The 24,151-nt window shown below is 48.8% G+C and overlaps 1 protein-coding gene across 1 annotated transcript in view; it reads right to left on the bottom strand.

Moving 5' to 3' along the window:
* SLC35B1 (solute carrier family 35 member B1) overlaps positions 1-24,151 on the bottom strand; it is a 117,345-nt gene that overhangs the window by 69,568 nt on the left and 23,626 nt on the right. Inside the window, exons 4-5 of the mRNA XM_063959879.1 lie at positions 18,879-18,909; positions 16,345-16,505 (exon numbers count right to left, since the gene is read on the bottom strand). Of these exons, the coding sequence (XP_063815949.1) occupies positions 16,345-16,505; positions 18,879-18,909 (192 nt within the window). The remainder of the gene's footprint in view (positions 1-16,344; positions 16,506-18,878; positions 18,910-24,151) is intronic.

Consider the following 24,151-nt stretch of genomic DNA (forward strand, 5'->3'; position numbering starts at 1 on the left):
ATCTTCTGCTGGATGGAGTGGCCGCGACACGCGCCGCACGCAGCGGTGTCCGCCAACTCAGGAGAGCTCAGTGTCTCCCTCAGCCGGGGCCCATCCCTAGCCGCACGCAGCTGCGATGGGACCCCGCCGGCAGCTCCCACGGTGCAGACTGGCAGTGGCAGAGCTGCCAGTCTGTGAGTGTGTGTAAGAAAAATAAAATAATAAAGAAAAAAGAAGAAAATTCTTCAGCTAAACCCAAGTGAACCAGCTACCTCGGGCACTTAACTAAGACTGGCTTGGAGGGGAGATAGTAGGGGAGGAGCTAGCCACAGTGTGAGAATTTTTAAAGTGCCAGCTACCAATACCACCTACTATCTCCCCCATTGTAACTACACTCCAGTGGCCCCTAGTGGAAGAAGGAGAAACCTAACAAAATACTTTCTATCAGTAAACTCAGGAGAGCTCACTGAAAAGCACCCAGCTCCTCTGGGCACAGTATCAAACTGAGGTCTGGAGGAGGGGCATAGAGGGAGGAGCCAGTGCACACCAGGAACTAAATTCTTTCTTAAAGTGCCCATGTCTCCTGCGGAGCCAGTCTATCCCCATGGTCCTTACGGAGTCCCCAGCATCCTCTAGGACGTTAGAGAAAATGGCAGAGTGAGTGTCTGGCAAGTCTGAGCAGAAGCCCCACTCTTCCTGCCTCAGCTACAATGATTTTTATACTGGCTGGGCTTTGTAAATCAAAGGCTGTATATGTATTTACCGTTTTGCCAGTGAGAGTAAGGATTTTCCATGCAGCTCAGAGCGCCCCCCTCTGCGCCCTGCACCCTGTGTGTGTTTTGAGATGCATGCTCACGCAGCTTCAGCCGCTGCGCTGTACTTTTTTTTGCCGCCAGCGATGACCGATCCCCCTCTCTGCAGGACTCCGGTAATATACTCACCAGCCTTCTGACTTCTATCTCTGTTAGGGGATGGCGGCAGTGCTGTGGGAGTGAACGCTGGCCAGGCTTGGGCTGTGTTCTGTACCCTTCAGAAGCTAATGGTGTCCTGTCAGCGGAAGCAGAGCCATTAAATAATTGAGAAGACTGTTCCTACTCCCCCCCCCCCCCCAAGTCCCATTTTTAAAATAAAAAAAACCTAACAAAGTCATTTTCCAGCAAAGCTCTGTAGAGCTCCACTAGTGTGCATCCAGTCTCCTGGGCACATTTTCTAAACTAAGGTCTAGAGGAGGGGAATAGAGGGAGGAGCCAGTTCACACTGTTGAAAAGTCTTAGTGCCGAAGGCTCCTGCAGGACCGTCTATACCCCATGGTACTAAAATGGACCCCAGCATCCTCTAGGACGTAAGAGAAAAAAATATTATCTGTTCATAGTAGCTGGCGAACTATAAAAAGTTATCCAAAAATGCAATCAGCTACCTCTACAAGGAAAAAAAATTATTGTAAGGAATAACGGAAATAAAAGACCTAGAAACATGTGTTTGGTTTTTTTTGGGTGTTCTCTTAAATTTCCTTAACTAAGTAATCCTGCCAGCACCGATGTACTATGCATATAATGGCTCCATCAGCACTTACAGACAGGGAAGAATGGAGATGGCTCTCACTAGAAGCTCCATGGACTTTCATACATTAAGGAAATCCCTGATGATCTCCCTATTTGGACATCACAAGATATGACATAGCCATGCACAGTGCTCAATGTTAAGCACGGTATACTGAGATCTAGTGGCCCTGAACTAAGAAGAACAGCATCTGACCCTCTTCCCTGGAAGCTCTAAGTCTATCATTTACAGCTGTGTTTCTCATGAGGCATTTTGAGAGGACTTTTAGGCAGCAATATGATCACGTTTAAGACTAAAAGGTAGTTTATCTGACCAGGGAGAAAATGTATAAATATAGGCTAGTGCTTGAACAAAAACCAAATAGGATTTTTGGTTACTTACCATTTAATCCTTTTCTCTGAATTCGGCTGGGGGACACTGGACCAGAAGATTGCGGTAGGACTATAGGAGCCGGCACAAAATTAAAACCTATCACTTTAAGCCTAAACACCTCACCTATGCAACTCCCAACAGGCCAGTGCAACTTTAAAAGAGCCCCGAAGGAGAAGCAGTATCCCAGTGACATTTTTAGAACAATAAAACAGAACAGTAGGTAAAAGACTGTCAAGATAAAACCCTGCACGACTGAGCTCGAGGGAGGAAACGCAGTGTACCCTAGCCTGAGTCAGAGAAAAGGATTTAAAGGAAAGTAACCAAAAATCCACTTTTCACTTTAAATCAATGGCTGGGGGATACTGAACCATGGGGCGCTCAACAGCTGCCCCCAAGGGAGGGAATGCTAAAGCTTCTTGACTGTAGAACTCTATGCCCAAAGTGAGCGTTGCCGGAGGCAAAACCATGAAATCAAGCAAATGTGTGGACAGAGGAGTAAGGGCTCCACGGCAAACTGAGGCAGGGCATGTTTGGATGTGTAGTTCACAGCAGCTGGAGGGCCGCAGGTTGAAGACCCATGCTTTACATTCTGTCCGGAATACTCAATCTAGAGAGGTGTTGAGGACCACATCCAGGAACAGCAGACACTGGCAAGGAATCAGGTGAGACTTCTCGAAATTCAATATCCAGTTGTTATCCTGAAGTAATTTTATTGTGCGGACTAGGTGCAACTGCGAAACCGAATCGGCCATCATGAGCAAATAGCCTAAAAAAAAAAAAAAAAAGTATGCAATACACGCATTACGCATTAGATTCGCCATCATGATCTTTGTGAAAATCATGGACCCGTGACCAAACTGAATGCCAGGGCCTGGAACAGATAGTGAGCAGGGCTGATTGTGAATTGGAGGAGAAAGTGATGACCTGCCCAATACCCCTTTCAGACCGCCAGCTATGAACACGGATTATTGGCAAATGAGCACGCATAAACCATGTTCATGTATGGTCTGAAAGGTGCCAGGAAAAAAAAAAAAAAAAAAAGAAGGATTAACCAGTATGTAATTAAAATCCTTTCTCGTAGCCCATAGGGGATACTGGGAATCCATTCAGTACCATGGGGTATAGACGGGTCCACTAGGAACCTTGGGCACTTTAAGAATTTGATAGTGTGTGCTAGCTTGTCCCTCTATGCCCCTCCTACCACTTAGTCTAGGAAACTGCCTGAGGAGACGGACATACTTTGAGAGTAGGATAGGTAAGGAAAGTGGTGAGATTACGAACCAGTACACACAGAACAAAAGGAAAGCCATGCTAACCAAACTTGAAACCACGAACAGCAACAACTGAACCAACCAGAACACTTAGCCAAGTAACAGTGCAGGAACAACGAAGCACCGGGCGGGTTCCCAGTATCCCCTACGGACTACGAGAAAAGGATTTACCGGTAGGTAATTAAAATCCTATTTTCTCTTACGTCCTTGGGGATACTGGGAATCCATTTAGTACCATGGGGAAGTACCAAAGCTCCCAAACCGGGTGGGAGAGTGCTGAGGTTCCTGCAGAACTGACTGACCAAACTGAAGGTCCTCAGAGGCCAAAGTATTGAACTTGTAAAACTTTGCAAATGTGTTCGAACCTGACCAAGTAGCTGCTTGGCAGAGCTGTAAAGCCGAGACACCCCGGCCAGCCGCCCAAGAAGAACCCACCAACCTACTAGAGAAAGCCTGTACAGATTTTGGAACCAGCAATCCTGGCGTGGAATAAGCATGCTGGATAGTGAGCCTGATCCAGCGTGAAATAGACTGCTTTGAAGCAGGAAACCCAATTTTATTGGGATCATAGAGAACAAACAGCGAGTCGGATTTCCTGTGACGAGCTGTTCTCTTTACATACACATCTAAAGACTTTGAAGTCGCAGTGGTGTCCGTAACAGCCAGAACCACAATAGGTTGGTTGATGTGAAACGCAGACAGCACCTTAGGAAGAAATTGCTGACGAGTTCTGTGTTCAGCTCTGTCCTTATGTAAAATTAAGTAGAGACTCTTGTGAGACAACGCCCCTAGCATCGACACACGTCTTGCTGAAGCCAAGGCGAACAGTGTCACGGTCTTCCACGTAAGGTACTTTACGTCAACCTCCTGTAATGGTTTAAACCAGTCCGATTGGAGGAACTGCAGCACCAAATTGAGATCCCAAGGTGCCGTGGGAGGCACAAAGGGAGGCTAGATGTGCAGAACACATTTCAAGAACGTCTAGACCTCAGGGAGAGAAGCCAATTGTTTCTGAAAGTAAATAGATAAGGCCGAAATCTTGACTTTAATGGAGCCTAGGCGTAGGCCCACATCCACTCCCGACAGCAGAAAAAGGAGACGTCCCAGATGAAAGTCTACCGCAGAATATTGTCTGCTCTCACACCAAGAGACATACTTCTTCCATATACGGTGGTAATGTTTACACGTTACCCCCTTCCTGGCTTGGATCATAGTCGGGAAGACCTTGTGAGGAATCCCTCTCCTGGCTAGAATCAGCCGTTAAACGTAGCCGCAGTACGCAGTAAGTCTTGCAAGACGAACGGGCCCTGTTGCAGAAGATCCTCGCGAAGAAGTAGAGGCCACGGATCTTCGATCAGCATCTCAAGAAGATCCGCATACCAAGCCCTTCGTGGCCAGTCCAGAGCAATGAGTATTGCTTGTACCTTTTCCCTTTTTATTTTTAGAATTCTTGGGATCAGAGGAAGTGGAGAAAACACAACAGCTGGTAGACCCATGGAGTTGTCAGAACGTCTACCGTCACTACTTGTGGGTCTCTCGACATGGAACAATACCGCTTGAGCTTCTGGTTGAGTCGTGAGGCCATCATGTTGATCTGTGGATATCCCCACCGATGTGTCAACCACCGGAACACCTCCGGGTGGAGGCCCCACTCCCCCGGGTGCAGGTCATGCCTGCTTCCCAGTTGTCTACTCCCAGAATGAAGACAGTCGACAACGCCACGGCGTGTTTTTCCGCCCAGAGGAGAATTCTTGATACCTCCGACATTGCTGTTCTGCTTTTCGTTCCACCCTGTCTGTTTATGTACGTTACCGCCGATACACTGTCCGACTGGACTTGAATGGCCCGATTCTGAAGTAGAGATGAGGCCTGCAGAAGGGTGTTGTAGATTGCCCCGAGTTCCAAGATGTTTATTGGAAGGACGACTTCCCAACTTGACCATCTTCCTTGAAACTGCACCACCTGGGTGACTGCTCCCCAACCTCTAAGGCTTGCGTCTGGTTAGCAGAACCCAATTCTGAATTTCGAACCTCCGACCCTCGACGAAATGAGAAGTTTGTAGCCACCACAGAAGGGAGATTCTGGCTCTTGGTGAAAGACAAATCCTCTGGTGCATGCGAAGATGCGATCCGGACCATTTGTCCAACAGATCCAGCTGGAAGGGCCATGAAACCTTCCGAACTGAAGCACCTCATAAGGAGGCCACCATTTTCCCCAGAAGGTGAAATGCACAGATACACAGAGATCCGGGTTGGCTTCAGGACAGCCCGAACCATCGACTGGATTACCATAGTCTTCTCCAAGGGAAGGAACACTAGCAGAGTATCATTAGCAGGAAAGAAAGCCTTTGCGTCGGTTCTAGGTGAGATTTTAGCACGTTCAGAATCCACCCATGATCCAGGAGTAGTCTGGTTGAGAGGCCAATGCTGTCTGCTCCCTGGACGGTGCCTTTATCAGAAGATTGTCCGGGTATGGAATTATGTTCACTCCCTGTTTGCGGAGTAGAAACATCATCTCTGCCATCACCTTGGTGAACACTCTCGGTGCCGTGGAAAGACCAAATGGCAGGGCCTGGAACTGGTAGTGACAGTCTTGCAGTGCAGACCGTAGATAAGCCTGATAAGGCGGCCAGATCAGAATGTGAAGGTACGCATCCTCGATATCCAGAGACACTAGCAATTCCCCCTCCTCCAAACCTGAGATCACTGCTCTCAGAGACTCCATCTTGAATTTGAACACTCATAAGTACGGGTTCAACGATTTGAGGTACAAAATTGGTCTTACCAAACCGTCTGATTTCAGTACTACAAACTAGTTGGAATAGTACTCCTTGTTTTGCAGATGAGGTGGAACTGGGACAATGACCTGGGTCCGTACCAGTTTTTGAATGGCGTCCTGTAAAGTTATACTCGACTCTTGTGAAACTGGTGTGCCTGATTTGAAGACTCTGTGAGGTGGGATCTCCTGGAACTCCAGTTTGTAGTCCTGGGAAATGAGATCTATGAACCAGGGATTCTGGCACGAACCTGTCCAGATGTGACTGAAGAATTTTAGTCGGGCTCCCACCCGCCAGTCTTCCAGGCATCGCGGTCCACCGTCATGTTGAAGGCTTTGAGGAAGAAGAGCTTGAGCTCTGTTCCTGAGAACTGGCAGTTGCTGGTTTGCGTGGTTTACCTCTAGCAACTCTGGTGGCTGTAGAAGAACCTCTAGTTTTGCCCTTAAACTTGGATGTCCGAAAGGACTGTAGATTAGGTACTGAGTAGGCCTTCCTAGCTGGGGGAGCTGCAGAATGAAGATATGTGGACTTACCCGCAGTAGCTTTGGAGATCCATTTATCTAGTTAGTCTCCAAATAAGGCCTCTCCTGTGAAGGGTAGGCCTTCCACGCCTTTCCTGGAGTCCGCGTCAGCAGTCCACTGGCGTAGCCATAAGCCTCTTCGTGCTGACACTGCCATAGCAGTGGTGCAAGCCTATTTCTTTTATGGCTACCACCATAAAGTTCGCAGAGTCCTGTATATGTTGCAGGAGTAAAATAATCTCCCCCTAAGGCAAGGTATCTAACCCCTCAAGTAGGTTACCTGACCATTTGGCGATTAGTAATCCATCCACATGCTATAGTGGGTCTCTGGGCCACCCCAGCAGCTGTATACAAGGATTTGAGTGTAGTCTCAATTCTACAATCAGCCGTGTCTTTTAGGGCTGTTTTACACACACCAGTTCTCACCGGATGGCAAAAAGCCAGACAAATTTTGTGCCGCTTTTTTCCATCCGGCAGGCTTTCACACACAACAGCTTTGAGCCATTTTTTAATGCGGTGCACATGCGCAGCAGCAGGACCGGCTTGAAAAAAACCCACCGTGTGTGAAAGCTCCCATTCACACACACAGTTCACTGCTTACAAGGACGGCACGTCCGCGACCCGGCAGCCGGACCTTTCAGTGGATATTTCCGGCCACAAGCCGGCAGCCGTGCGAACTGACACATTACTCTTCATGTGTCTCTGTGTGGCGGCCACGGCAAAAAGCCGGCCGGTATATTGCTGGGCGCCGCTACCCAGCCAGTGTGAAACAGCCCTTTGGCAACACAATTTTCCGTGACAGCCGGGATACTGATGCATCCACTATCGGTGGATTTTCCCATTTTTTCCAATCCTCATTAGGAAAAGATTATAGGAAATTTCAAATCCCTAAAAGATTGCTATCAGGATTAACCCACAGGTCTTCAAACAAGGTATTTAGTTCCTTTGACACAGGAAAAGTGGCTGAGGATTTCATTTTTATATTAAAATAAGATTCCTCAGTCTCCTCTGTCCGCTTAAGAGGGATATGCAAAACTTCTGATAGCCTCTATAAGAGCCTCTATTCCCTGTGATAGAGTAGCCTCCCCCACCTCTGAGTCCACCTCCCCCTCCTCCATGTCTGACCCCTCATCATCAGAGTCAGACTGCAGGATATGGGCCAAAGTACGTTTTTGCAGACAAATGGCAGGGAACTGAGACGCTGGTTTGGGTACGGAGTCTCCAAACTCAGTCATCGATTGTCTTAAGTACTGCGTCTCTTTCTCATTGCGGGACAATTTAGTAGAAATATTGGAAATCATTCCGTTAATGGAGTCCAGCCAAGCTGGCTCTGCCCCACTAGCCTGCGAAGGTACACTGCACTGAGTACACAGTAGCAAACCCCCTGGAGAAGTGGAACACTGTGCCTTACATGAAACACACTCTTTGCCTGACATACTGTAACAGTGACAGCACACACACACACAGGAACAGGTTAAATGTACAATTAACCTACAAAGAGCCCTTCCAGGGAGACACAGAGATAGTATGGAGCCAGCACACGGCGCCCTTACTGCTAATGCCAATCTTAGCCGGGTCACAGACTAAGTACCTAGATTAGGGATTCAGTACACTAATAAATCGCTTCCCCTCTGCTATGACTCCCTGGTACCGCTGAGGTAATCTGGAGTCTCTCCAGAGGAGCTGCGTGTCCCTGTCAGACAGCGTCTGTGTCCAATGCAGAAGGAAAATGGCGCTGATGATCTGCTGGATCCGTTCATAGAGAAGCCCCGCCCCTTTCAATGGCGTGCGGTCTTCCCGCTCTTTTTTATACTGGCTGAGGTAATCTTGTGACTAAAACGGAGTCAGCCCCCTTTTAAGTCTGTAATGCCAGTCTGGGTACTGTGTACACATATAGTGTACTGAGACTCCGTACTCACCACTCTCCTTTCTTCTGGCTCTATTAGGGGTGACGGCGTGCTGCGGGAATGTACGCTCGCCGTGGTGGGGCTTGCGAATAGTTCCCTCAAGAGCTAGTGTCCTGTCAGCGGGGAACGGGACAATTAACCCTTCAAGAGGTTGGGCCGTCCCGTCCCCCTTAGGGACTTAGGGGGGCCCCTAAGTCCCACGAAGCAGGCAGGCTGGTGTCAAACAGTCCTGCCTGAAAATAACAAATATATAAAATAAATGCAGAAAACTCTTCAGGAGCTTCCAGCGACGTGACCGGCTCCTCCGGGCACATTTTCTAAACAGAGTCTGATAGGAGGGGCATAGAGGGAGGAGCCAGCGCACACTATAAAATAAGAATTTACTCACCGGTAATTCTATTTCTCGTAGTCCGTAGTGGATGCTGGGAACTCCGTAAGGACCATGGGGAATAGCGGGCTCCGAAGGAGACTGGGCACTCTAAGAAAGAATTAGGACTACCTGGTGTGCACTGGCTCCTCCCTCTATGCCCCTCCTCCAGACCTCAGTTAGGGAAACTGTGCCCGGAAGAGCTGACACAATAAGGAAAGGATTTGGAATCCCGGGTAAGACTCATACCAGCCACACCAATCACACCATACAACTCGTGATACTATATCCAGTTAACAGTATGAACAACAACTGAGCCTCACGAACAGATGGCTCATAACAATAACCCTTTAGTTAGGCAATAACTGTATACAAGTATTGCAGACAATCCGCACTTGGGATGGGCGCCCAGCATCCACTACGGACTATGAGAAATAGAATTACCAGTGAGTAAATTCTTATTTTCTCTGACGTCCTAGTGGATGCTGGGAACTCCGTAAGGACCATGGGGATTATACCAAAGCTCCCAAACGGGCGGGAGAGTGCGGATGACTCTGCAGCACCGAATGAGCAAACTCAAGGTCCTCCTCAGCCAGGGTATCAAACTTGTAGAATTTTGCAAATGTGTTTGATCCCGACCAAGTAGCAGCTCGGCAAAGTTGTAAAGCCGAGACCCCTCGGGCAGCCGCCCAAGAAGAGCCCTCTTTCCTCGTGGAATGGGCTTTTACAGATTTAGGATGCGGCAGTCCAGCCGCAGAATGTGCAAGTTGAATCGTGCTACAGATCCAGCGAGCAATAGTCTGCTTAGAAGCAGGAGCACCCAGCTTGTCGGGTGCATACAGGATAAATAGCGAGTCAGTTTTCCTGACTCCAGCCGTCCTGGAAACATATTTTCAGGGCCCTGACTACGTCCAGTAACTTGGAATCCTCCAAGTCCAGAGTAGCCGCAGGCACCACAATAGGTTGGTTCACATGAAAAGCTGAAACCACCTTAGGAAGGAATTGGGAACGAGTCCTCAATTCCGCCCTATCCATATGAAAAATCAGATAAGGGCTTTTACATGACAAAGCCGCCAACTCTGATACACGCCTGGCCGACGCCAAGGCCAACAGCATGACCACTTTCTACGTGAGGTATTTTAGCTCCACGGTTTTAAGTGGCTCAAACCAATGCGACTTTAGGAAATCCAACACCACGTTGAGATCCCACGGTGCCACTGGAGGCACAAAAGGGGGCTGAATATGCAGCACTCCTTTAACAAAAGTCTGAACTTCAGGCAGTGAAGCCAGTTCTTTTTGGAAGAAAATCGACAGAGCCGAGATCTGGACCTTAATGGAACCCAATTTTAGGCCCATAGTCACTCCTGCTGTAGGAAGTGCAGAAATCAACCGAGCTGAAATTCCTCCGTTGGGGCCTTCCTGGCCTCACACCAAGCAACATATTTTCGCCATATGCGGTGATAATGTCTTACGGTCACATCTTTCCTAGCTTTAATCAGCGTAGGAATGACTTCCTCCGGAATGCCCTTTTCTTTTAGGATCCGGTGTTCAACCGCCATGCCGTCAAACGCAGCCGCGGTAAGTCTTGGAACAGACAGGGCCTCTGCTGCAGCAGGTCCTGTCTGAGCGGCAGAGGCCATGGGTGCTCTGAGATCATTTCTTGAAGTTCTGGGTACCAAGCTCTTCTTGGCCAATCCGGAACCACAAGTATAATTCTTACTCCTCTCCTTCTTATTATTCTCAGTACCTTGGGTATGAGAGGCAGAGGAGGGAACACATAAACCGACTGGTACACCCACGGTGTCACTAGAGCGTCCACAGCTATCGCCTGAGGGTCCCTTGACCTGGCGCAATATCTTTTTAGCTTTTTGTTGAGGCGGGACGCCATCATGTCCACCTGTGGCCTTTCCCAACAGTGTACAATCATTTGGAAGACTTCTGGATGAAGTCCCCACTCTCCCAGGTGGAGGTCGTGCCTGCTGAGGAAGTCTGCTTCCCAGTTGTCCACTCCCGGAATGAACACTGCTGACAGTGCTAACACATGTTTTTCCGCCCATCGGAGAATCCTTGTGGTTTCTGCCATCGCCATCCTGCTTCTTGTGCCGCCCTGACGGTTTACATGGGCGACCGCCGTGATGTTGTCTGACTGGATCAGCACCGGCTGGTGTTGAAGCAGGGGCCTTGCCTGACTCAGTCCTGTATGCCGAATCTGCGGCCCTCTAGAAGATGAGCACTCTGCAGCCACCACAACAGCGACACCCTGGTCCTTGGAGACAGGGTTATCAGCCAATGCATCTGAAGATGCGATCCGGACCACTTGTCCAACAGATCCCACTGAAAGATCCTTGCATGGAACCTTCCGAATGGAATTGCTTCGTAAGAAGCTACCATCTTACCCAGGACTCGCGTGCAGTGGTGCACCGACACCTGTTTTGGTTTTAGGAGGTCTCTGACTAGAGATGACAACTCCTTGGCCTTCTCCTCCGGGAGAAACACCTTTTTCTGTTCTGTGTCCAGAACCATCCCCAGGAACAGTAGACGCGTTGTAGGAACCAGCTGCGACTTTGGAATATTCAGAATCCAGCCGTGCTGTTGTAGCACTTCCCGAGCTAGTGCTACTCCGATCAACAACTGTTCCCTGGACCTCGCCTTTATAAGGAGATCGTCCAAGTACGGGATAATTATAACTCCCTTTTTTCGAAGGAGTATCATCATTTCGGCCATTACCTTGGTAAATACCCTCGGTGCCGTGGACAGACCAAACGGCAACGTCTGGAATTGGTAATAACAGTCCTGTACCACAAATCTGAGGTACTCCTGGTGAGGAGGGTAAATGGGGACATGCAGGTAAGCATCCTTGATGTCCAGTGATACCATGTAATCCCCTTTGTCCAGGCTTGCAATAACAGCCCTGAGCGATTCCATTTTGAATTTGAACCTTCTTATATAAGTGTTCAAGGATTTCAAATTTAAAATGGGTCTCACCGAACCGTCCGGTTTCGGTACCACAAACATTGTGGAATAGTAACACCGTCCCTGTTGAAGGAGGGGTACTTTAATTATCACCTGCTGGGAGTACAGCTTGTGAATCGCCTCCAGCACCGCCTCCCTGTCCGGGGGAGTAGTTGGCAAGGCTGATTTGAGGAAACGGCGAGGGGGAGACGTCTCGAATTCCAGCTTGTACCTCTGAGATACCACTTGTAGAATCCAGGGATCCACCCGTGAGCGAACCCCCTGGTCGCTGAAGTTCCGGAGACGGGCCCCCACCGCACCTGGCTCCACCTGTGGAGCCCCAGCGTCATGCGGTGGACTTAGAGGAAGCGGGAGAGGACTTTTGTTCCTGGGAACTTGCTGTTTGGTGCAGCTTTTTCCCCCTACCTCTGCCTCTGGGCAGAAAGGACGCGCCTTTAACCCGCTTTCCTTTCTGGGGCCGAAAGGACTGTACCTGATAATACGGTGCTTTCTTTGGCTGTGAGGGAACATGGGGTAAAAATGTCGACTTCCCAGCTGTCGCTGTGGAAACGAGGTCCGAGAGACCATCCCCAAACAATTCCTCACCCTTGTAAGGCAAAACCTCGATGTGCCTTTTAGAATCCGTATCACCTGTCCACTGCCGAGTCCATAATACTCTCCTGGCAGAAATGGACATTGCATTTATTCTAGATGCCAGTTGGCAAATATCCCTCTGTGCATCTCTCATGTATAAGACTACGTCTTTAATATGCTCTACAGTTAGCAATATAGTGTCCCTGTCAAGGGTATCAGTTATTAGACAGGGAATCTGACCACGCAGCTGCAGCACTGCACATCCATGCTGAAGCAATAGCCGGTCTCAGTATAATACCCGAGTGTGTATATACAGACTTCAGGATAGCCTCCTGCTTTCTATCCGCAGGCTCCTTTAGGGCGGCCGTATCCGGAGACGGTAGTGCCACCTTCTTTGACAAGCGTGTGAGCGCTTTATCCACCCTAGGGGATGTCTCCCAACGTATCCTATCCTCTGGCGGGAAAGGGTACGCCCTTAGTAACTTTTTGGAAATTACCAGTTTCTTATCGGGGGAAACCCACGCTTCATCACACACTTCATTTAACTTCAGAAGGGGGAAAAACCACAGGTTGCTTTTTCTCCCCAAACATAATACCCTTTTTTGTGGTACCAGGGTTAATGTCAGAAATGTGCAACACATTTTTCATTGCCGTAATCATGTAACGGATGGCCCTATTGGAATGTACACTAGTCTCATCGTCGTCGACACTGGAGTCAGTATCCGTGTCAACATCTGTGTCTGCCATCTGAGGTAGCGGGCGTTTTTGAGCCCCTGATGGCTTTTGAGACGCCTGGGCAGGCACGGACTGAGAAGCCGGCTGTCCCACATCTGCTATGTCATAAAACCTCTTATGTAAGGAGTTGACACTGTCACGTAATTCCTTCCACATATCCATCCACTCAGGTGTCGACGCCGCAGGGGGTGACATCACATTTATCGGCACCTGCTCCGCCTCCACATAAGCCTCCTCATCAAACATGTCGACACAGCCGTACCGACACTCCGCACACACACAGGGAATGCTCTGACTGAGGACAGGACCCCACAAAGTCCTTTGGGGAGACAGAGAGAGAGAGTATGCCAGCACACACCACAGCGCTATAAATCACAGGGATGTACACTATAATGAGTGATTTTACCCTATAGCAGATTATATATATATATATATATATATATATATATATATATATATATATATATATATAGTTAGTATTTGCGCCTAAATTTAGTGCCCCCCCTCTCTTTTTTACCCTATTGAGCCTGGAAACTGCAGGGGAGAGCCTGGGGAGCGTTCTTCCAGCGGAGCTGAGAGAGGAAATGGCGCCAGTGTGCTGAGGGAGAGAGCCCCGCCCCCTTCACGGCGGACTTCTCCCGCTTTTTTTTTATGGATATATGGCAGGGGATTTTACACATATATAGTCTTAATGACTATATTATGTGTATTTTTTGCCAATGTAAGGTAATCTTATTGCAGCCCAGGCGCGCCTCCCCACCAGCGCCCTGCACCCATCAGTGACCGTAGTGTGAGGTGTGCATGGGGAGCAATGGCGCACAGCAGCAGTGCTGTGCGCTACCTTAATGAAGACCAGAGTCTTCAGCCGCCGATTTCCTGGACGTTCTTCTTGCTTCTGGCTCTGCAAGGGGGACGGCGGCGCGGCTCCGGGACCGGACGACCGAGGCTGGGCCTGTGTTCGATCCCTCTGGAGCTAATGGTGTCCAGTAGCCTAGAAGCCCAAGCTAGCTACAAGCAGGTAGGTTCGCTTCTCTCCCCTAAGTCCCTCGTAGCAGTGAGTCTGTTGCCAGCAGATCTCACTGAAAATAAAAAACCTAAATATACTTTCTTTTCTAGAAGCTCAGGAGAGCCCCTAGTGTCCATCCAGCTCGAGCCGGGCACAGATTCTAACGGAGGTCTGGAGGAGGGGCATAGAGGGAGGAGCCAGTACACACCAGGTAGTCCTAATTCTTTCTTAGAGTGCCCAGTCTCCTTCGGAGCCCGCTATTCCCCATGGTCATTACGGAGTTCCCAGCATCCACTAGGACGTCAGAGAAAATTCTTGAAGTGGCCAAGGCTCCTAGTGGACCAGTCTATAACCCATGGTACTAAATGGATTCCCAGTATGCCCAAGGACGTAAGAGAAATACCGGGTCAAGCCACCCGGTATTTCAACCCTAGTAGCAAGCAGGGTTGAACTAGAGTTCAACCCGGCTCGCTGTGTGGTGTGAACGGGAGCTGGGTCGATGAGACTTGTTTCCCGTTCAGTGTGTATACGGGCGGCGCTTAGATCTCATGTGATCTGCAAGCGCAGTCACCGCTGACGTCACTAATCCAGCAATGAGGCAAGTCGCACCCTGGGAGCTCCCGTGTCAGGCTCCCGGGTGTGACCCGCCTCAGGCAGTCTGAAAGGGGTATGAATAGGAACATGAAGCTATACATAAATGTATCGGGGGTATACATCCCTGAGGTCCAGTGAGGCCATAAAGTTGTTGGCTTCTATGCCGTGGATCCCCAATTGGAGATATTCCATCCTATAATAATCCACCCAAAACCCGGTGTTTAAGGGGAAGAGAGTCAAAATTGGCAGGAAAGAGTTGTTAGTCTTCCGAACAAGGAATAGGGTAGAGTTAAGTTCCAGATTCTGGAGTAATCACCCCTTTTGAAAGCAGAGCATTTATAGCCTGATCAAAGGCCACCCCTCCTATCCACGTCACAGGGAAAAATAGGTGGCAAAATAAAAACCGCCTTGGTGGAGGACCCCTGAGGTCGATTATATAATCCCTGGAAATGATACCCAGCACCTAGGGGCCTGAAGCAGACTCCACCCACGGGGCTCTGAACAGGAGCAGATGGATACCTACTTGCGACTGGACTGGTTGGGATGGCCCCAGAATATCTGGCCTTTGGAGCAGAACCGCTGCCAAGGAAAAACCTGTCTCTGGCAGATTGCCCTCTAGTGGATCAATTTCACGAAGGAAGGAAGGAAGGAAACAAAAAGGGAAAACCCCAGATGTAGAAGAGCGGAACCGAATGCGACATCAGAGTCTGTGCCGCACCACTGATAAGCAGCCCACATAGGAATGGTGTCTGCAGATCGGTTGCGTGCAGGAAATAGGAGCTGGCTGGCACATATTTCTGCAGCTCCACCCCCCTGCATCGTGCCTGTTAAACTCTAGGAACCTTGTTCCAGGGAAAGACCTGGTTCAGCCCGCTGACCAGAGCTGCCTGTAGGGAGCACACTCCCTGCCAGGGAAACCGCCCAAGTAAACGCAGTACAATGGCAGTGGGCCACACGGGACAGAGCTGTCACCCTCCAACAGGGTGAAAGTGCACACCTGTCCACGGGTCCAGGAGATCTCAGGGAGTCTAGAGTGCAAGAAGAGGAGCGTTGCTGTTCAACTCCTCACGCTGCGCTGAAGCATGAATAACCACACACAATCCCTACAGCCACTGTTCTCCCTGCTGCTAGCAGCACGTAAATAAGAAGAAATACAAGGTTATTAAAGAAAACCAAATTTAACTCAGTAGTAGGGCTGCAAGGGCAGACCCCAAAAAACATATCCAACTCTGGAGGTAGTTGTGGAGAGGAGAATCTTAGGCTTTATTGATAGGTTTTAGGTGCCAGCTTCTACAGCCCTACAGCAATCCAATGGTCCAGCGTACCCCAGCCATTGATGAAAGAGAAAAAAAAACTATTTGTACGTACCCCCCGTACTGTTGCTTGGAAAACAGTCCAGTAACCAGCAGAATGAGTTACTATTTCAGCAGGCAGAGAATTGGCCAGTCTCCCTCCTCCACATCTGCACAGTGAGAGATGGATAGTGAGCAGTTGTGCCCATCACATGCATCCTCTCTGTTAGGATATATCAATTATGCAGCTCAAAGTGGGGAGGGGGTAACTGCACAACTATGACCCTTCCTGTCTTGTACATATACGGACAAGCATTAGGCAGAACATGCAATTGTTATATTTCAATTTACAAAGGAAATTTTCCAAGCAACAACTACACTCAACATAAAAGTCATATAAACTGTATTAAATCAGTACCAGCAAAAGTTCTCCATAGCCAAATATGTGATCATCATCTGTGGGACTGGTATTCTTGGGCTTGTACATAAACAGAGCTACTCCTAGCACTATGAGTAGTACACACAGGTACTTGGTCAATGGGTATTTCTTCCGGAGGATGGTAACTCCTAGGAGCATAACTGAGGGAACACAAGAAGGAAGATACAGTTATAATATTTAGCCAAAAAACATAAAAAAAAAAAAAAAAAAACACACCTATGACATACAATTTTACAGATATACCTATTTGCATAAAAGAGGAGGACAACAACCACAGCACTATCTGAAACGGACTAGCTTACAAGTAAGTAATACAATCCGTATCATCTTAAAACATCAAATTACTCAAAACTATGGGGGTCATTCCGAGTTGTTCGCTCGCAAGTGGATTTTAGCAGATTTGCTCATGCTAAGCCGCCGCCTACTGGGAGTGAATCTTAGCATCTTAAAATTGCGAACGATGTATTCGCAATATTGCGATTACACACCTCGTAGCAGTTTCTGAGTAGCTCCAGACTTACTCGGCATCTGCGATCATTTCACTGCTTGTCGTTCCTGGTTTGACGTCACAAACACACCCAGCGTTCGCCCAGACACTCCCCCGTTTCTCCGGCCACTCCTGCGTTTTTTCCGGAAACGGTAGCGTTTTTTCCCACACGCCCATAAAACGGCCTGTTTCCGCCCAGTAACACCCATTTCCTGTCAATCACATTACGATCGCCGGAACGATGAAAATGCCGTGAGTAAAATTCCTAAGTGCATAGCAAATTTACTTGGCGCAGTCGCAGTGCGGACATTGCGCATGCGCATTAAGCGGAAAATCGCTGCGATGCGAAGATTTTTACCGAGCGAACAACTCGGAATGTCCCCCTATATGTAAACTTTTGGCAGGAGTTCGCCTTAAAACTGCACCACCCACTATCTATACATATTAAAAGCAGAATGACTTTTTTGAGTGACATTTCTATGATGCGTTTGTCTGAACAAGGCATGTCGTATGCAACTTAAAGGTCTTGGTCTTATATTTGCAGAAAAATATTGGCGTTGTAATTGGTTACTTTGTTATGGAGTTATGTGGCAAAATGTCCACCTGCCATTTACAATGCATCTCCATTGTGCTCCCTATGCACCTGCTGGTTGACCTGGAATATGTGACCTGTTGAGTGGTCTGGAAACTGACAGGTATTTGCAGCCTCCCACTAAGCAGGGATTTAAAAAACAAATTCAACTCCTAAGGGGGTGAAAAGGGGTAAAATGTTCCACCCAGCAAATCTTTGCCCGGTGGTAACTGGGCACATAAGCTAGTTAAAAATCTAACTGTGTGTAGTAATGACCTGTTACTATTATACTTTCAGACAGAACAATGCAAGCACTTTACTTGGGATCTGAACATGCACAGAAAAACCATTTCTTAATTATAATCGTACAATGGGGCTAATTCAGACCTGATGGCTGCTGTGCGTGTTCGCACAACAGCGATCAGGTCTGAACTGCACATGCGACGGCTGTCTTAGCCCTGCGATCGCCTCTGCCTGACTGACAGGCAAAGGTGGTCACTGGACGGGCCAGTGGCGTTTGGCTGCCGTTTAAGGGGCGCGGTCTGGGCAACGCAAGTGTGCCCGGACCGTTGGGGGGGCGGCCCGCGGCTGCTGCATGACGTCACACGCAGCCGCTGCGACCCGAGCAGCGACGAGTAGCTCACTGCCAGCGTACATGAGCTGCGCTGGTGGAGAGCTACTCTACCAGTACAAAAGCATCGCTGCTGTGCGATGCTTTTGTCCTTGTGCAACGGGGCAGGGCCTGACATGCGGGGTGGACTAGCCCTGTGTTGGGTGTCCCCCCGCATGTCAGGGAAGCTGATTGCAGATGTGCTAAATTTAGCACATCTACGATCAGGATCTGATTCACCCCCAATAATCCTTATCAGATTGTATGTATTATGAAAATGAATTTAAACAAGCATTAGAAGCTGAAATAGATGGATTTTAAGTTCCATTAAAAACATAAAATGCCAAATATCCTCACTAAAACCATTTTTTTCTTTTACTTCATAACAACGTTGTCTGCAAAATAATCAGCCAAGCAAAATAGACGTTAAGGGCTATCTAATGGACAGGATCCCGGAGGTCAATATACCGACGCCATCTGCAACACCGGCGGTTGGAGTTCCGACCACCAGCTGTTTTCCCCACTTGGGAGGTCGCCATGGGGCACGAAATGTGGCTAGCGCAGCGAGCAAACGAAAGGACGCGCTGCGATCGCCGCCGGGATCCCGGCGTTGGACTCCTGACTGCCAGGATGCCCACCACCAGGATCTCATACTGATCCCCTTTAGACAAGCAATTTGCGACAACATATCTACATACAAACATACAAATACTGCTTCACAGCCATTTTCATTGATAGGTTAAGGCTACATAAAACTGCAGTTTCCCAATGTCTCTCACAACTCAGCAAGGAACTAAGCAATAGCAGGAAAGTGACAGATTCAAGATACAGGCAAATTAACTCACCTGGGATGGGCTTACAGGATTTCCCCAACACCTACAAAATGAAGCACACGATTCAAATTAACATTTCACAGTGGACTTCGTTTGGCCATGAAACACCATTCTACACTTACAGAAATCATCTTCTGAAACTCACAATACTTCTAATAATTCTAATTAGAAAGATACACACATACAGTACACAAATAGAGGGCTAGCTTGACCATATATTTAGGATTCAGTTTATATGTTGTCTGAAGACTCAGGGGTCTATTCATGAAGCAGTGAAAATAGTGGAGAAGTGAGCCTGTGGAGAAGTTGGCCATGGCAACCAATCAGCTGCTCCGTTCTATGAGAACTCAAGAAGAACTCTTCAACCATCGCTCTTCTCTAACCTCCTCCATGTTGTAGTGGTGGAACAGGGTATTTGTGGCTGGTGGGGCATATCTTCTGCAATAAATGCCTGTGAGCGTGCAGATATTACAATGTGTATACACAAAGAAAAACAACATATTATAAACATTAATGAAGCATAATACTGAAGTATTTTAAAAGATCCTCCACAACTATATAAAAAATTAAAACAAACACACAAATAAGTAAAACAAAACTAAAGTGGTGTCAGTAATTTAATTCTCCAAGAGTGTGCACTGGTGGGGATAGAAGGAAAGATTTTTCATTGTTTAGTTGTATGTACAGTGCATCCCGAAAGTATTCTAGTGTTCATTCTAGAACCCTGCACCTGTCACAGTCCGTGCAGTTCCTCTTTCTTGCCTGGGGTGTCGCTGTCTGCTCTGGTGCTTCTATCATACTATGGTTTTTATCTCAGTGCCGAGACACAAATCAGAGTGTACTATAAGCAGAAGAGCAGAGAGTGACACCCCAAGCAGGAAAGAGGAACTGCACAGGCTGTGACAGGTGCAGGGTGCTAGAATGAACACCATTCACATCGCTTCACTTTTTCCACATTTTGTTATGTTACAGCCTTATTCCAAAATGGAATAAATAAGATTTTACTTACCGGTAATTCTATTTCTCGTAGTCCGTAGAGGATGCTGGGACTCCGTAAGGACCATGGGGAATAGACGGGCTCCGCAGGAGATAGGGCACTTTAAGAAAGCTTTGGACTCTGGGTGTGCACTGGCTCCTCCCTCTATGCCCCTCCTCCAGACCTCAGTTAGGAAAACTGTGCCCAGAGGAGATGGACAGTATGAGGAAGGATTTTTGTAAATCTAAGGGCGACATCCATACCAGCCACACCGTATAACTTGTGATAAACTACCCAGTTAACAGTATGAACGGGTGGTCTTCTGTATGCCGAATGTCGGGATCCCGGCGCACAGTATACCGGCGCCGGAATCCCGACACCCGGCATACCGACAACTATTCTCCCTCGTGGGGGTCCACGACCCCCCTGGAGGGAGAATAAAATAGTGTGACGCGCGTAGCTCCTTTGCGCTCGCCACGCTGTCGGTATGCCGGTGGTTGGGCTCCCGGCGCCGGTATGCTGGGCGCCGGGAGACCGAGCGCCGGCATACCGTACGACACCCGTATGAACAACAACATAGCCACGGTTCAACCGATAAACTATAACATAACCCTTATGTAAGCAATAACTATATACAAGTCTTGCAGAAGAAGTCCGCACTTGGGACGGGCGCCCAGCATCCTCTACGGACTACGAGAAATAGATTTACCGGTAAGTAAAATCTTATTTTCTCTAATGTCCTTGAGGATGCTGGGACTCCGTAAGGACCATGGGGATTATACCAAAGCTCCCAAACGGGTCGGAGAGTGCGGATGACTCTGCAGCACCGATTGAGCAAACAGGAGGTCCTCCTCAGCCAGGGTATCAAACTTATAGAACTTTGCAAAGGTGTTAGACCCCGACCAAGTAGCTGCTCGGCACAACTGTAATGCCGAGACCCCTCGGGTAGCCGCCCAAGAAGAGCCCACTTTCCTAGTGGAATGGACCTTAACCGATTTCGGTAACGGCAATCCTGCCGTAGAATGCGCCTGCTGAATCGTGTTACAGATCCAGCGAGCAATAGTCTGCTTTGAAGCAGGAGCGCCAACCTTGTTGGCCGCATACAGAACAAACAGAGCTTCAGTCTTCCTGATTCTAGCCGTTCTGGTCACATAAATCTTCAAAGCCCTGACCACATCCAGGGACTCGGAATACTCCAAGTCCCGTGTAGCCACAGGCACGACAATAGGTTGGTTCATATGAAAAAGAGGAGACCACCTTTGGCAGAAATTGAGGACGAGTCCTCAACTCTGCCCTATCCACGTGAAAAACCAAGTATGGGCTTTTATGTGATAAAGCCGCCAATTCTGAAACACGTCTAGCCGAAGGTAATGCCAACAACATGACCACTTTCCACGTAAGGTATTTCAACTACACACTTTTGAGTGGTTCAAACCAAGGTGACTTGAGGAAACATAACACCACGTTAAGATCCCAAGCGCCACCGGAGGCACAAAGGGAGGCTGAATATGCAGCACCCCCTTCACAAAAGGCTAATTCTCTTTGAAAGAAAATGGATAAGGCCGAAATTTGAACCTTTATGGACCCTAATTTTAGGCCCAAAGTCACTCCTGTTTGAAGGAAGTGAAGCAGACGGCCCAAATGGAACTCCTCCGTAGGAGCAGCTCTGGCCTCACACCAAGAAACATATTTCCGCCATATACGGTGATAATGTTTTAAACGTCACGTCTTTCCTAGCCTTGATCAGGGTAGGAATGACTTCCTCCGGAATTCCTTTTTCCGCTAGGATCCGGCGTTCAACCGCCATGCCGTCAAACGCAGCCGCGGTAAGTCTTGGAACAGACAGGGCCCCTGCCGCAGCAGGTCCTGCCTTAGAGGAAGAGGCCACGGATCTTCTGTGAGCAACTCTTGCAGCTCCGGATACCAAGTCCTCCGTGGCCAATCTGGAACAATGAGGATTGTTCTTACCCTGCTCATTCTTATTATTCTCAACACTTTGGGTATGAGAGGAAGAGGAGGAAACACATAGACCGATCTGAACACCCAAGGTGTCACCAGAGCGTCTACCGCTACCGCCTGAGGGTCCCTTGACCTGGCGCAATACCGCTTTAGCTTTTTGTTGAGACGGGATGCCATCATGTCGATTTGAGGCAGTCCCCATCGATCCGTGATCTGTGCGAAGACTTCTTGATGAAGTCCCCACTCTCCCGAATGCAGGTCGTGCCTGCTGAGGAAGTCCGCCTCCCAGTTGTCCACCCCCGGGATGAACACTGCTGATAGTGCGCTTACATGGTCTTCCGCCCAGCGTAGAATCCTGGTCGCTTCTGCCATGGCCACTCTGCTCCTTGTTCCGCCTTGCCGGTTTATATGAGCCACTGCCGTGACGTTGTCCGACTGAATCAGAACCGGTTTTCTCAGAAGCAATTCCTCCGCTTGACACAGGACGTTGTATATGGCCCTCAACTCCAGGACGTTGATGTGGAGACAAGTCTCTAGGTTTGACCAGAGACCTTGGAAATTTCTTCCCTGTGTTACTGCTCCCCAGCCTCGGAGGCTTGCGTCCGTGGTCACCAGGACCCAGTCCTGAATGCCGAACCTGCGACCCTCTAGCAGGTGAGCACCGTTCAGCCACTACAGGAGAGATACCCTGGTCCTGGGAGACAGGGTGATCCTTTGATGCATTCGTAAATGGGACCCGGACCACTTGTCCAAGAGGTCCCATTGAAAGGTCCTCGCATGGAACCTGCCGAAAGGGATGGCCTCGTATGAAGCCACCATCTTCCCCAGGACCCGCGTGCAATGATGCACTGAAACCTTTTTTGGTTTTAAGAGGTTCGTGACCATGGCTATGAGCTCCTGAACCTTTTCGATCGGAAGAAAAACCTTTTTCTGGTCTGTGTCTAGAATCAGGCCCAAAAAGGTCAGACGCGTTGTAGGGACTAGCTCGGACTTCGGTATATTGAGAATCCAGCCGTGTATCTGCAACGTCTTCATGGACAGAGACACACTGTCCAGCAACTTCTCCCGAGATCTCGCCTTTATGAGGAGATCGTCCAAGTATGGGATAATTGTGACCCCCTGCCTGCGCAGGAGCACCATCATTTCCGCCATTACCTTGGTGAAAATCCTCGGGGCCGTGGAAAGCCCAAACGGCAACGTCTGAAATTGGTAGTGACAGCCCTGCACTGCAAATCTCAGGAACGCCTGATGAGGGTGGGGGAATATCGGAACATGAAGGTATGCATCCTTTATGTCCAGGGACACCATCCAATCCCCCCCCCCCCCCTCCAGGCTGGCGATGACCGCCCTGAGTGATTCCTTCTTGAACTTGAACCTCTTCAAGTACAGGTTCAGAGATTTTAGGTTTAAAATGGGTCTGACCGAACCGTCCAGTTTCGGAACCACAAACAGGGTCGAGTAATATCCCTCTCCTTGCTGGAGATGAGGAACTGTGACAATCACCTGTTGAATATACAATTTTTGGATTGCCGCCAACACTAGCTCCCTCTCTGACGGGGAAGCCGGCAGAGCCGATTTGAAAAACCGGCGAGGAGGCAAGTCTTCGAATTCCAGCCTGTATCCCTGAGAAACAATCTCTAATGCCCAGGAATCCATCTGCGAGTGAACCCAGACGTGGCCTAAAAACCGAAGACGAGCCCCCACTAGATCTGCCTCCCCCCGGGAAGCCCCAGCGTCATGCGGTGGACTTTACAGAGGCAGGGGAGGACTTTTGCTCTTGGGAACTAGCTGTGTGCAGCTTCTTTCCCCTACCTTTCCCTCTGGCAACAAAGGATGATCCCCGTACCTTTTTTGTTTTTATTGGAACGAAAGGACTGCATTTGATAATGAGGTGCCTTTTTTGTATGCTGCAGGCGGACATAAGGTAAGAAATTCGACTTACCAGCCGTAGAGACAAGGTCCGAGAGGCCGTCTCCAAACAACTCCTCCCCTTTGTAAGGCAAGGACTCCATATGCCGCTTTGAATCGGCATCTCCCGTCCACTGTCGGGTCCACAAGAGCCGCCTAGCAGAAATAGACATAGCATTTATTCTGGAGCTTAATAAACAATGTCTCTCTGAGCATCTCTCATATACAAGGCAGCATCTCTGATATGCTCTATGGTCATTTGAATAGCATCCCTATCTAAAGGTGTCAATCTCCGTAGATAAGGAATCTGCCCTTGCCACAACCGCACTACAAACCCAGGCCGACGCCATAGCCGGTCTAGCAATAGTACCTGAATGAGTGTAAATGTGCTTCAAGGTAATTTCCTGCCTGCGGTCAGCAGGTTCCTTGAGGGAAGCCGTAT

Source organism: Pseudophryne corroboree, chromosome 3 (genome assembly GCF_028390025.1).
Source record: "Pseudophryne corroboree isolate aPseCor3 chromosome 3, aPseCor3.hap2, whole genome shotgun sequence".
NCBI classification, from domain to species: domain Eukaryota; kingdom Metazoa; phylum Chordata; class Amphibia; order Anura; family Myobatrachidae; genus Pseudophryne; species Pseudophryne corroboree.